Source organism: Corvus cornix, chromosome 1 (genome assembly GCF_000738735.6).
Source record: "Corvus cornix cornix isolate S_Up_H32 chromosome 1, ASM73873v5, whole genome shotgun sequence".
Taxonomy (NCBI): Eukaryota; Metazoa; Chordata; class Aves; order Passeriformes; family Corvidae; genus Corvus; species Corvus cornix.
The window spans coordinates 4860641-4872940 of record NC_046332.1 but is presented as its reverse complement, the minus strand read 5'-3'; the positions used below and the strand labels follow the sequence as shown (position 1 = coordinate 4872940).

The window sequence follows — 12300 nt, the reverse complement described above, 5'->3', positions numbered from 1 at the left end:
GCTGTTTTCCCATGGATTAATGGTGGGAGAGAAGCTTTGTATCTTCTACAGAAACAACCATTGCTCTTTTGGGTGCCTGCTCAGTCTGCCCATGTGGTAGGTGCTACAGGACCACAGCACAACCACAGACCTGCTTTGATCACAGGGCTGCACCTCCCTGCCACTCCTTCAGCGGCAGCTCTGGAGCACACCACCAAGCAAAACTGATCCCTGCCAATACCCAGGCAGCAGAAACTGCAGCTCTCCAAACAGGGGGGGATGAGGCAGCAGATAGACAAGGACAAGCCCAGCACATTGATCATCTCATCTCATCCCCCTTAAGAAGAATAGTTAAAACCACTTCATCTCATGACTCAGTGGTACAAAAGAAGAACCAAGAAAGGTTACAGCCAGAACCACCAGAGCCAAGCACATCCTGTTATGTCTTAGGTCCCAATGTCAGCTTGTTTTCCAGAACTGAAATGTCCACTACAGCATAAAAGCCTGAGATTTGAATGCTCCATGACACGTTCAGAAAAAGGGAGTTCTACTTGGTGCCTTTTTGATAAGTCAGCATTTTTTCTGAACGTGTCATGGAGCATTGATAGTCACCACTGTTTTTGTGATGTCTCATGTTTGTTCCTCATGTGCTGCAACGGACAATACTTGTAAAATGAGACATCACAGAAACAACGGTGACTGTCAAAAAAATAAGGAGTAAACCAAAAATAAAGTATTGCTCTGGTGAACTTTCCATAATCTTACCTAGTAGTATTTTCTTGCCCACCTACCAAGGACTGTGTTTCGGTGTAAATCCACCCAATAGGGATAAACCTTCTCTTCCTCTCTCCCAGGAAGGACCCCCACACCTGTACCCAGGAAAGCTCTGGCAGCACAGGACAGGCAGAGCATGCTGCCACCACAGGCAGGCACAGCAGCTGTGTTCACCCACACCAGCCTGAGCCCACCAGCTCCTGGCACTCCTGCACCTCCCAGGGATGGTGTGACACCTCCTGCATCCCTGCTTCTGTGGCTCAGGGACCAAAATGTTTTTGTTGCCTCCTTTGTATCAAAGTGAGATACTGAAGTACCAGCACAGCTGTGAACTAAGATCATCTGCACCCAGTCTTCTCTTTATTCATTCAGTACAGGGATATAGCATATGGTATGTTACAAAATAAACCATGGAACATTTACCAAATGCAACTTTAAATAGCGAAAGCCTGAAATCAGCTGCAGAAAGCTAAGGCAAGAGCAAGTGGCACTCCCAGGGCTGTTCCCGCTGTTGGAGTTCAAGTGAAGTGACTGAGCTCTGGAGGAGGCAGTGACTTCCTTTTCCTGACAAGTTGCCTCCTTGCCCTTATACCAGAAGATAAAAATAGTCAGATTTCTCAGGAGAAACAAGGCACAGCTGTTTTATCTCCCCTGGCACATTTGGGATAGGCCAGCCAAAAAGAGGTATTAGGTGTTCTTCTGCCTGACACATCAGCCAGCTGGCTGGGTGTCTCATGCTCCGTGGCTCTTGCAGCTCTCTCCTCCTTCACCTGCTCTGCCTTTTCTCCCAGCTGGGCCACTGTACCCATTCAGACCCTGCTCTGAAACAGGCCTGTGCTCTCAGCTCCTCAGCTGTCCTGTAGAGGCAGTTATGGACATCCCCAAGGCCCAGAGGAGCAAGCAGTGTCCAGCACATGGGAAGGTGATGCAGGTGCATGTATTGCAGTCCAACTTCTCCCTTGGGGATGCAGATCTCTCAGCAGCTCTCTACCATCCCCTGGTTATACATGAGGTGTTACCAGCAAAATCAAGAGATGCGGTCCCTCACCCTCAGCAGGGGGCCCTGAGATGGAGAGCCATGAAAATTCAGACAGTGCCACCAGTAATCCTACTGGTTGGCAGTTTACAATGCTTGTTTCACAAGCCAAAGGATACCAGACCTCTTCTGTGCAAAAAAAAAAAATTTGTCTGGATAGCCAAACAGACTTATGCTGAGAATAAAGGTTTATTTTCTTTGCTAAAAAGTCATAGAAAACTGAGCTGAAACAGCCCTTGGAGAGGCCATGTAGCACACTCCCCTAGCCCTTGGCAGGATAAAGAGGCTTCATAGAATGTTGTCTCATCCACCCTTTGAAACCCCAGTGCTGAAGAAACTCTCCCAGAAATCTCAGTGTTTGATTAAAAAAAAACCAAAAAAACCAAACCTGACCTAACTCTCCCTTGCTGCAATTTAATCCCACAGTTTCTTTTCTAAACACAGTGGGAAAAGGGAGACGTTTATTCCTTTCCCATTTGTGTTTTTCTCACACAGGTGCTTCAAGGCTCTCACACATCCTTTCAATATTTTCTTCTCTGCATTATACAACACAAATCCTTTCAACTTCAGACAAATATTTAATTACATACAACAACTTTTTGGTCCAGGAGGCCATGTATTTGGTGCTGAAGCCAGAGAGCTGTCCTAATGTGTAGCAGGAGATAAAACCCTGTAAGATCCAGAAGTCCATTTTGTCTCAGTTGAGCTTTAGCTTCCTCTTGGTGTAAACCATCCAAAAAGCACGAAGACAACAAGGTGCGGTAAAAACAAGTGAACCACAGAAAGACACAGGTTTCAAGGCTCAATGCTCCATATCCTAACATGAAGACACCCGAAGAAAAATGGCCACAGGGATGAATGCCCATCACCTTGAATCTCCTCCACTGGGTCTCTTCGTCTCCATTTGATGCTCTCTCTAATTTTCTGCAACGAAAGCTGCTGTTTCATAGCTGAGCGTTACGCAGGGCTGGGCAGGAGGGGCTCCTGGCTGTCAGAAACTTTCTTTTCCCAGTGAACGGTGGAGCAGAGAGACCAACAATCCCTCCTGCCAGGATGTCTGCTCAAGGCCTTTCTCTCGGGAGGTTCGGAGTCCGTGGCTGCGTGCGGGGCCGTGGCCGGGGCTGCGGGGGCAGCGCTTGCTGCGGCCCGTGGGGCTGCGGCAGCGGCCGCTGCTGCACTCGCAGCTGCCTCGGGGTGGGCGTGGACGGAGTCTCAGGCAGCTCCCGCATCCCCTTCTCGCGGTCCATGGGCAGAGTCTGCATCACTCGCTCCTCCTCTGCAACAACAGAGGGACCCCACAGTCAGACACGCACCAGGAAGAAGTCAAAAGGCCAGAGAAATGTCCTTGGCCCGAGCAAGGAAAAGCCAAATACTGGTTTTTAACCTGCCGCTCTCAGGTGCTCCTGCTGTCCCAGTGAACAACAAAAATCACCTCTGCCTGCACATCCCATACCAACAGGAAAGGTTTTGGCTGCCTTGCTGAGATCAAGGGCATTTGGGGCAGCTCTGCCCTGTCTGTTGGGGGAACCAGCTTTGTCAGGGAGGCCCCAGTAGACATTGATGGACACCCCCACCCTGAGCTGCTCTGTCCCCTTTTGAAGGCTACTGAAGAGGACGTGAAATCTAACCCCAGGAAGCAACTTCAAAGCATTCTGTCCTGCCATTATCTGTGCTGGGATTTCCAGATATCTGGAAGCCAGAGATCCCTTTTGCCAGCATTAATTTTCATGCACAGAGAAGAAATAAATTCATACCAACTGACTTCTGATCACTGACTCATCATTTCTGAAATATCACTCATCTCAACTTAGGGATTGAGGAATTTACCTCTTGGGACACTGAGTTGGCCTTAAACACACAGAAAACTGTTTCAGAGAGGCTAGTCACCATAAAATAATCACTAAAATATCAGTTCTCCTTTTTTTTCCAGACTCATTTTCTTAATTCCTGCTGAATCCAGGCCCAAGAACTGAGAATACGGTGTCACTGCACAGCTGAGGCAGTGATCTGTACCACTCAAAAGAGAACAGGCATAATGTAAAATAATACTCAGCTGGCTGTGCTCTCACCAGCATTGTGCTCACAAGGTGTATGAGGGCAGGACTCAGAAACAAACCTTTAAACAACCTCCCTCCTGCTTTAGCCTCCCCTTCCAGGTAGGCCAGGCAATTTTTGTTGAGCAGCAGCTCAGTGTCCTCTGTCCACCCAAACCAGCAGCAACGCCCAGGCCATGTGTAATTCCAGGCAGCCTCTCTGCCAAGTCTCAGAGCCCACGCTCAGAGAATACTCTGGCAGAGTGTTTCCAGCAGCCTTAAAGAAGTGTGAATTTTGGACAACAGATGAAACCTCTGCACACTGAAAACCTCAACTCTTCAAATGTGCCCCAAGCTGGACCTCCGGTGTCACCAGCCCTCCAAGGATTTTGTTTTGTAGAGAGGGCAAGTTCCATGAGATGCTTGAGGAAACACATAGAAAAGCTGAGCTATTCCTGCCCCTGCTCACTATCTACACTCTTTCCAAATGATACTAATGATGTCAAGGATCCCGATTTTCTACCAATTTAATGAAAACAAATCTGCTGACAGGATACCTAAGTGTATTTTAGCCCAACAGATGCTCATGGCTGGTGGCCTTGGCCAAGCTTTAGAGGAGCAATTCTTTCCCCACAAACAAACCAAAGGCCTTGAGAACAAGAAGTCCTTTGCTCAAAGCATGTGTCAGAAAGTGAGACTAGCAATTCCAGCTGATCTGCACAGATTTAACATATGCTAAAACCAGGTTACTGCTCATGTAAATGCAGAAAGCATGCTCCTGACCACAGGGTTGCTGTCAGTGGGAAGCTCTAACATTTTAGGTGGCTGGATAGCAAAACAAAGCCCCTTAAACACTTACCATAATCTTCATGCCTTTTTGTTTTCTTCCTTCTAATACAATAAATAAGACAAATCACAAGGATGACAAAGAAGACTGCACCTCCTGCTATGCTTAAGATGAGATAAAAGTCCAGCTTGCCTAGTAAAGAGGATGAAAGAGAATGTTAGATGGAAAGAAATAACTTGCACAACATCTACTTAGAATGCTGTATTTTCTTCCATTGACTCTAAAGGCAGGCCAGTACACACCCCACCCTTTTCCTTTTCCCTGTACACAGCAGAAAGCTGGTGCTGCTCATTGTGGAGAATTCTGATTGCTCCCTGATGGATTCAAGTTCTGCAGAAAACTGAAACCAGAGCACTCATGTGTGCCACCTCTCTGTATCTAAATTACCACCTGTTTTAGTTGCCAGTGTTACACCAAGGTGTATTTTACTTTTTCTGTTCCTGTTTGTCCCAAATGAGAGCAAGAGGAGCCCAGGCAGATTCACATACCATGTGTGAAGGCACTTCACTTCCATGAAAAGTTGTCTGAGCTGAAGCCCACCTGAAATGTACCTTGCCTGTAAAGGTCAAAATTCAAGATGATTGGCCTCAAATGCAGGACCAAGAGTTCATGGAGGGTAGCAAGGTTAGAAGGAGGTTTGACTGCAAGATGAGAGATTTTTAATCTAATATGGAGCTGGCAGAGTCCTGCCACTACGCAGAAAAGTTTGAGAGGTATTTAGTTTGGGTAGGAAGAGTAGTGCTGCACAGTTTTAGAGGGTTTTTGGTGTCTAAGAAATGCTATATTTGTACCTTAAAGATCATTGGTATTTCTCTGTTAATGATGTGAGAAAAAACAAACTCTCCCATCCAACTCACCCTTTCTCAATGGTGAGAAAAAGTGAAATCAAAGTTTAGACAATGGCTAATGTCTGTCTATAGCAGCAGTGCAGGCTTGCCTGGCTTGTGTCCTGGCATGGGCAGCTTCTGCCAGCAATTCCTCATCCAGACAAGGTGTTTGGGATAGTTTGCCCTGTCTTAAACAGACCTAATCCAGCAGCACACTTTCATACCTGGCTCCAAAGTCCATGCCACATCCTGCTTGCCCCTTCCCAATGCTAGCACCAATGAAACTGTGCAATCCATCAGGTCAAGCAGCAGCAAAAAACCACATTGTCTGGCTATTTTTGAAATCAGGAGGATTCCTCAGGAAGCAACAGCTGCACCAGAGAACAGAGGCCATCCTGTCCCTCAGCTCTTTGCCCTTCAGCCAGCCTCAGCAGACCTGGGATCACTTCAGTAAAGCCTTTATGGCTTAAGGCTTGCTCCCTCCCTTCTCACACCATGGGCTGTCCTTCAGACTTGGACTTTCCCTAAATTCACCATGGCAAAAATAGGTAAAAATTGGAAATACTGATGCAGCTCTTGTGAGCCCCTCCCCACTCTCCACCAGCTCCAGCAGGAATCTAGAGCAAGAGAATGCTTCAAGCAGAGCACTCTTGGTTGGGTGGGATGACCCAAGCCTGGCAAATTCAAGGACTTTTCCTCAGTACTGCACTGGAATTCTGAACTTTGACCTGAACACCACACCCAGCATCATACCAGTATGATCTGTCCTTTGTTTGTGCCTTAACTTCCAAGATTTTACATGGGAGGGCGGGGGGATGACGCATATGATGACTTCTTTTGTCTACTGAATCATTTTCAGCATGACTCTACCCATTTAAAATGCAATTTTAATTCAGTCCTTTGCTGCATCTGTGGTTTAGAAAGATGAGGCTTCATCTGAATAAGAAAACCATGGTACATTTGAGCCATGCTTATCTGACTCACGTCACCCCAAAGCAAAGTCCTCCATAACTCCTCCCCTGATTTCTAGGCCAAGCTGGAGAGTCCAAGCAGCTTATTTTTCCCCTTGTGAGAGCACTCATCCACATCCATGGGTAGCAGGCAACTACCACATTTATAGATATGATTATGGGGAGGAGAAGAACAGAAAGGAATTTCCCACAGGGGGAGGGGAGGAGCAAAATCCCCCCCCATATCTCACTGCCCTTGGCTTGGCCGCCCTGCCATCAGAGTAGGAATGCCTTAAGGATAGCAGTGGGGCTGGCAGCAGCAGGATGGGGAGCAGGGAGATGTGACAAGGCTGGAGAATGCCAGGCAGAAAGTACAGCTTGCATCCTGGCTAGCACAGCAGCATCAGCTCCCAATAACTGTGTTGAGATCAGACTCACAGTACTGGGTACTCGGAATCTCTGTGCTCCTGGTGCCTGGACCAGTCCTACAGATGTGTGCAACTGCATCAGGCTGTGTGCTCCACCCTAGCACATTCTGATGAAAAAGACTTCTTACCTGGGCACTTAATTACTTTTTCGGTCATTTTTTCACTGACTTGGTTCTTAACGACACATCTGAACATCCCAGAATTCCGCCCGTGCCATTCCAAGGTTGTTGCATTCTTTTGGATCTTTTTGCCAGTGGGTTGAGTCAGTTCTATTAGAAAGGCTTCATCCTTAGCCTTCTGTTTCACTTCACACTTGACAGATACACTTTTATTCCTGCATTCAGCATTGAGGATTGGCTGAGGGACAGGCTCTGAAAAAGAAGGGAAGGAACACCCACATGTGACATGGTTTCTCCTTTTGAAAGCCTCCATTATTAAGCAGAACAGAGAATTAACCCCAAATCGCCAGCTAATGAGACCACAGAAGACTGAAAAGCAAATTAGACCTCTACTACAGAAGTAACAAGGCAATAATAAGGAAAATGCAGTGCAGTAGCCTACATAGTTGGCCTGGTAAAGCAGAGCTGGACACCAGGCAGGTGAGGGGAGGAAGCTCGGTCTTCAGGTGGATGGGAGGAACTCAGAGCCACAGCCCCCTCCACCTCTGGACCCTGTGTTTTGGTGCAAGTGAAGTTGGCCCTGCTCTGCCTGTGCCTTTCAGGAGAGATTTTCTCTAAAGCAGGAAAAACTACGGAAAGCTACTTATGATGCTCTGTGTGCTACCGACAGCACTCAGCTGGCATGACAGCACAGCATGGAAGCCCATCAACCCAGAATGGAAAACACAAAACAGACACTTCAGCTCTCAGTGAGGTTATGCCAGACAGAACTGATTTCTGTCTCTTCTTATGCCCTGCAAACAACTAGCTCCCTTTTGGTTCCAGTTTCTCTATCACTGGTGGCACTGAAAGAGACAGAAAAGCCTGAAGGGTTTTCCTCAAGTAAGGGCAACTGGCAGGGACAGCAAATGGAAAAAAATATTTCTACCTTTAAGACCAGATAAACAAAAACCTGTCAGTGCCACCTCTAATTTCAGGCAGTATAAGTTATAGAGACTATAAATTCTAGAGCAAATAAGGGCTGCTCGTAGTACACTCAGTCAAGGTTCACACCATGACATCTGCAGCCACCCTCTCCTTGTGAAGCCCACTCCTCTTCTGCAAACTGGAATCTATCATTCAGAGGAACATCCCACTGGGAAACACACCAGTCCAGACTCTGGTGATGGAGTTGTGTGAGGATATCATTGAGACTATATATTTTTTTAACAGCTGTTTGTCCAGCCCCAGTAACCAAGGGGTAACCTGGCTGACAAATTATTCTAGCACCCGACAACTACTACAGGACTTCCAAAACCATGTGTCAGAGGTAATGCAACCTCTCTGCTGCACAGCAGAGGACATAATACAGCACACAGCTGGGCTGGAACATTAACCTTGACCTGAAACAAGGACACCCCAATGACACTTCAGTGGCTTAAAACATGAGCAAGAAGCATCAGGCCCTGATGACTTCCAGAATCTGGTTACAGTAATAGTTTCCAAAGCAGTGAGACACCCTCACTGCTCAGCAGCCCGTTAGACACGGGGCCGCCCATTGCACAGAAACCCTGCTAAAACCATTCCAGCTGTCATTGCTGCCTCAATAAGGTGTCATTTCTGTAATCTCAGCTGATGCCCACAGACTCAAAGAGGTTGGCAAAGGTGTACATGCTGGCTGAAGAAGGACAGAACAAAACTATCCTCTTTTTGGGGAAAAAGCCATGCTGTCCTATAGCTTAGAGGTCAGCTTACAGGTAGAAACCTGATGGCTGACAAACAGGGGAGCCAGAATGAAGCCAGGGATTTGAGGCCATCAATAGGAGCAAGAGAAGGGAGACGAGAGGCAGGCTGCTGTCAGTGGCAGGAGGAAAAAGGTATGTCCTACAGAAGTCCTCCCACTCCAAATCAGAAAGGAGGGCACTGAGTAGGAAAGGCTGTAGGAGAGAGAAGAGAATACCAAGTCTTGTTCAGCTGTGCTGGGAATGGTATGGGAAAAGCAAAAACTCACCCTGAACAAAGAACATTATATTTTCTTCTGCCTTCAATCTTCCATCCTGCTGATAAACCAGCACCGTGTAGTTTCCACTGTCCGCTTTCTCCAGGCGCTGGATTTGCAGAGTCCCATTTCGCAGCATCGCACACCTGCACTGGTCCTTGTTCACATAGTGCCTAGTTCTGTCATTTTTGATCTGAACCAACCTTTGTCCACCTTTCGTCCATGTTGCCTCATAGATGCTCCCAGGAGCAGTGATGCTGAGAAGAGCTGTCTCATTCACTGCCTTGTAAATCAAGCTGGTGCTGGAACCTGTAGAGGGAAGCACAGCCAGCCCATTAGTGGTCTCCAGCAGCCCCTGCTGCTGTGCTCAGCAGCCACAGCAGCCACCCAAAAGGCTGTCATTTGCTATGCCTCCCCCTTCCTGAGCTGCCTAAGCCTCTCTGCTTTTCTGATGCCATCTTCTGCCCCTGCTCCAAAGCACTTCTTGATTGTTCATCAGATAAATGCCAGCATCCAATTTAATTCTGAGAGGCAAGAAAGCTAAGAGTCTAGCTTTCAAAGCTGAATTTATACTCTGGCTGACTTACTTGGAGTGACACTAGACGCCAAGATTCATGGCCACCCATTCACTTAACCATGAACTTAGCCCTTCCTGAAAAGGACATCGCTTCAGTGTTTTCCACACGGCACAGGCTGGTACCCTGAGTGCCCATCACTGCAAACATTACTGCAGACAGCAAAAATAGTCATGTCCCTGGACAGCAGAATCATTTCAGCAACCACAGGGGATAATTATAGTAGCCCATGTCAAGCAGTGAGTGAGTGTAAGGCACTGAACTGAAGGCAGACCCACTGCAGTGCCCCTTCCTCTCCCATCCCAGGCATCCTGCCCCACTGGACTATATCCACTTGATTTTTCTAGCACAGGATCCTGATGGGGCAAGTAAGGCAGGGAGAAACAGCGACCAGCATCATGCAAACTGAGGGGGCGCAGGAGACATTACAAGAAAAGCAATTGCCAAAAAAAAAAAAAAAAAAAAAAAAATCTTTTCTCTTCCTTCGATTCCCTTCTCTAGAACAGTTAAGAGTAGGAGCTTCCCAAAGGTGGTATCAGGACTGGGCACAGCACCTGAGCATGGGGATATTCAGAAAAGCCAAGGCTACTACCAAACGTCCATCATGTTCCCCCCGCGGGGATGACGCGCTCCTGGAGCGGTGCCCGGGTGCTCTGCCCGCTCCCCTCCAGGCTGCTTCGGCCACAGTCTTTGCAGGCCCCATCTCTGATGAGCCAGGACTTGGGAAACTTTGCTGGGAGGTCATTTCAAGTGAGGTACTGTCCCCACCCCCGTGGCAGGTGGACAGCCTGCAGGAGGAGGTCGAAATCTGCGTGCGAGTGTCAGGTAGGATAAGCTCACTGCTATCCAAATGCACGCGCTCAGCTTATTTTGTTTGTCGTTTTCTTGTGTTCATTCCTCCTCAATTTACAGGGTGAAGCCAATCAGCAGGAGGAGATTTCCCTTCCCATCACCACACAGAGCTGGTTCTGCTCTAATTTTGTATATTTCAAGCACTTTTTCCCCACAGAGAGAAAAACTGTGTTTATGCATATTTTTATTACAGTCCTTCACTCCTTGTATCTAGGATAATGATAAATGGCACCACAGAGGAAACTGAAATCCAGTGGCTATTTCATTAAACTAACAATATTAGAGATAATCAGAGAACTAAAATAGCCTGCCTCTGCAACAAGAACATTAATGCTGTAGTGCTTCTGGCAATTCACCACCTCTAAAGAGAGGTTGCTCTTTCAGCACTGCCTTTCTTACAAGGTATTTGACATATCTAATGAAATATCCTGAAACAAAGCTATCAACTAAACAGCCTTGGAAGCAGCTATGCCCCACACAGATGACACTACACATTACACCCAAATATTTGAATTCTGGTACTTGTTTCTGCTCAGTAATGAACAAGTATTTAGAGATAGTAATAGTATTTCTGGGCATAACAGACACTACTTACATTTTCTCTCTGAAGGTAAAGAAAAAAAGTAGTCTGAGTTCTCAAGGATAATTCAATGGCATCTCTACGGACCACCTAAATGTTGATTTGATCTCCGTAGTCTTTCTAGTGGAAAGCTGAGTATCCCACACATATGATACTAAAAATCTGTTTAGCTAATGAAACAACATTTCTGCTAAAAATGCCAACTAAAATGTGCTCCAAGGGGCAGAAAGGTTTTAACTGAGAGCCTACAGCTCGCTCCCAGTCACAAGAAAGAGTTAAAAGAAAAAGCTCCCATAGTAACTTTAGAGAAGGAAGGAAGCCTCTGAAACAATTTTCCAATCAAGGGAATAATCCTCATTTCTGCTGGGGAAGATGTTTTATGGATCATGTACATTTAAAAAAAAAAATCCTTATTTATCTATTAATTTTGTTCTGAAGGAAAAGCAAAACATCAAACAGCCATACATGCAATCTTAGTGGAATGAAACAGAGGAAAAAAATTATGCAGGCTTATATTGTCTCCATCTCCTAAAACCTTCTCTAATCTATGAGTTAGCACCTTAATTAAGTTTTTAGATTAATATTTTAAAAAATTATGAGAACAATAATATGCAAAATATAAAAGATATATGCAGTTGCTTGCTGTTTTCACATCTTAGACTTCAACTCCACTGAAGACACTGAAATATATCACTCTGTTAATATTTATGGAAGAATATAAATTGCACTTTCAAAAGATTTGCACATCTTTGATAAGAAAAGAAAATTACATACAATAATGCACAGTGAACTGGATCTCTAATGTGGTACAAGCTACCTCGAGGGCAGAAAGCAAACTGCATGCTGACATTTCTCATTATACATGTGTCAAATTAAGGCTCATTAACTTAAAACCAAAACTCTTTACAGCTTATTATTATAACTGGAATAGGAAACTCAGGTCCTGCCCTCCCCCTGGCTGAAAATTAAATCAAATAATAATAGCAATAACCCAGATATCTTCACTCATTGGAAAAGTGGAACAAGTTTCTTATCAGTAGCAGCCCACCAAGTTGTAAATGCTTTAAAATGCCATTTAACATCAGCCCAAAAGAGCAAAAAATGGTAAGAAAAACTCACATTTTACACTGGGAAATAAAAGCAGCAAGCACTTGACTAGGAAAATCCTCCTAAAGTTCATTTTCAGGGTCAAAAAAATCCAGTGTTGCCTTGTCTAATGATAGCTCCTGGCAGGTGAAAGAATTTTCTGCTGTGAGCGAGCAGCGATGGGACATGCTGGCGCAGCCCTTGTGCCCTCCTCCCCTCCTCCAGCACTTCTCATT

General features: G+C 46.0%; 1 protein-coding gene across 1 annotated transcript; it reads right to left on the bottom strand.

Moving 5' to 3' along the window:
* Nucleotides 1-1086: 1086 nt before the first annotated feature.
* Nucleotides 1087-12300, bottom strand: CD2 (CD2 molecule). Its single transcript, XM_010399479.4, has 5 exons — nucleotides 12098-12300; nucleotides 8984-9280; nucleotides 7003-7245; nucleotides 4682-4801; nucleotides 1087-3065 (listed from the first exon to the last, which is right to left on the bottom strand). Exons 1-5 carry the CDS (start codon nucleotides 12156-12158, stop codon nucleotides 2851-2853), a joined length of 936 nt encoding a protein of 311 aa, XP_010397781.2. The 5' UTR covers nucleotides 12159-12300; the 3' UTR covers nucleotides 1087-2850.

Bases quoted from the DNA above. Each gene is read 5' to 3' on its own strand.
- CD2 (XM_010399479.4), bottom strand. From the start codon at position 12,158: ATGAACTTTAGGAGGATTTTCCTAGTCAAGTGCTTGCTGCTTTTATTT. The intron at 9,281-12,097 runs GTGAGTTTTTCT...TTCCCTCTACAG, and splicing joins TTTATTTCCCAGTGTAAAAT to GTTCCAGCACCAGCTTGATT. The intron at 7,246-8,983 runs GTGAGTTTTTGC...CTTCTTTTTCAG, and splicing joins TATAATGTTCTTTGTTCAGG to AGCCTGTCCCTCAGCCAATC.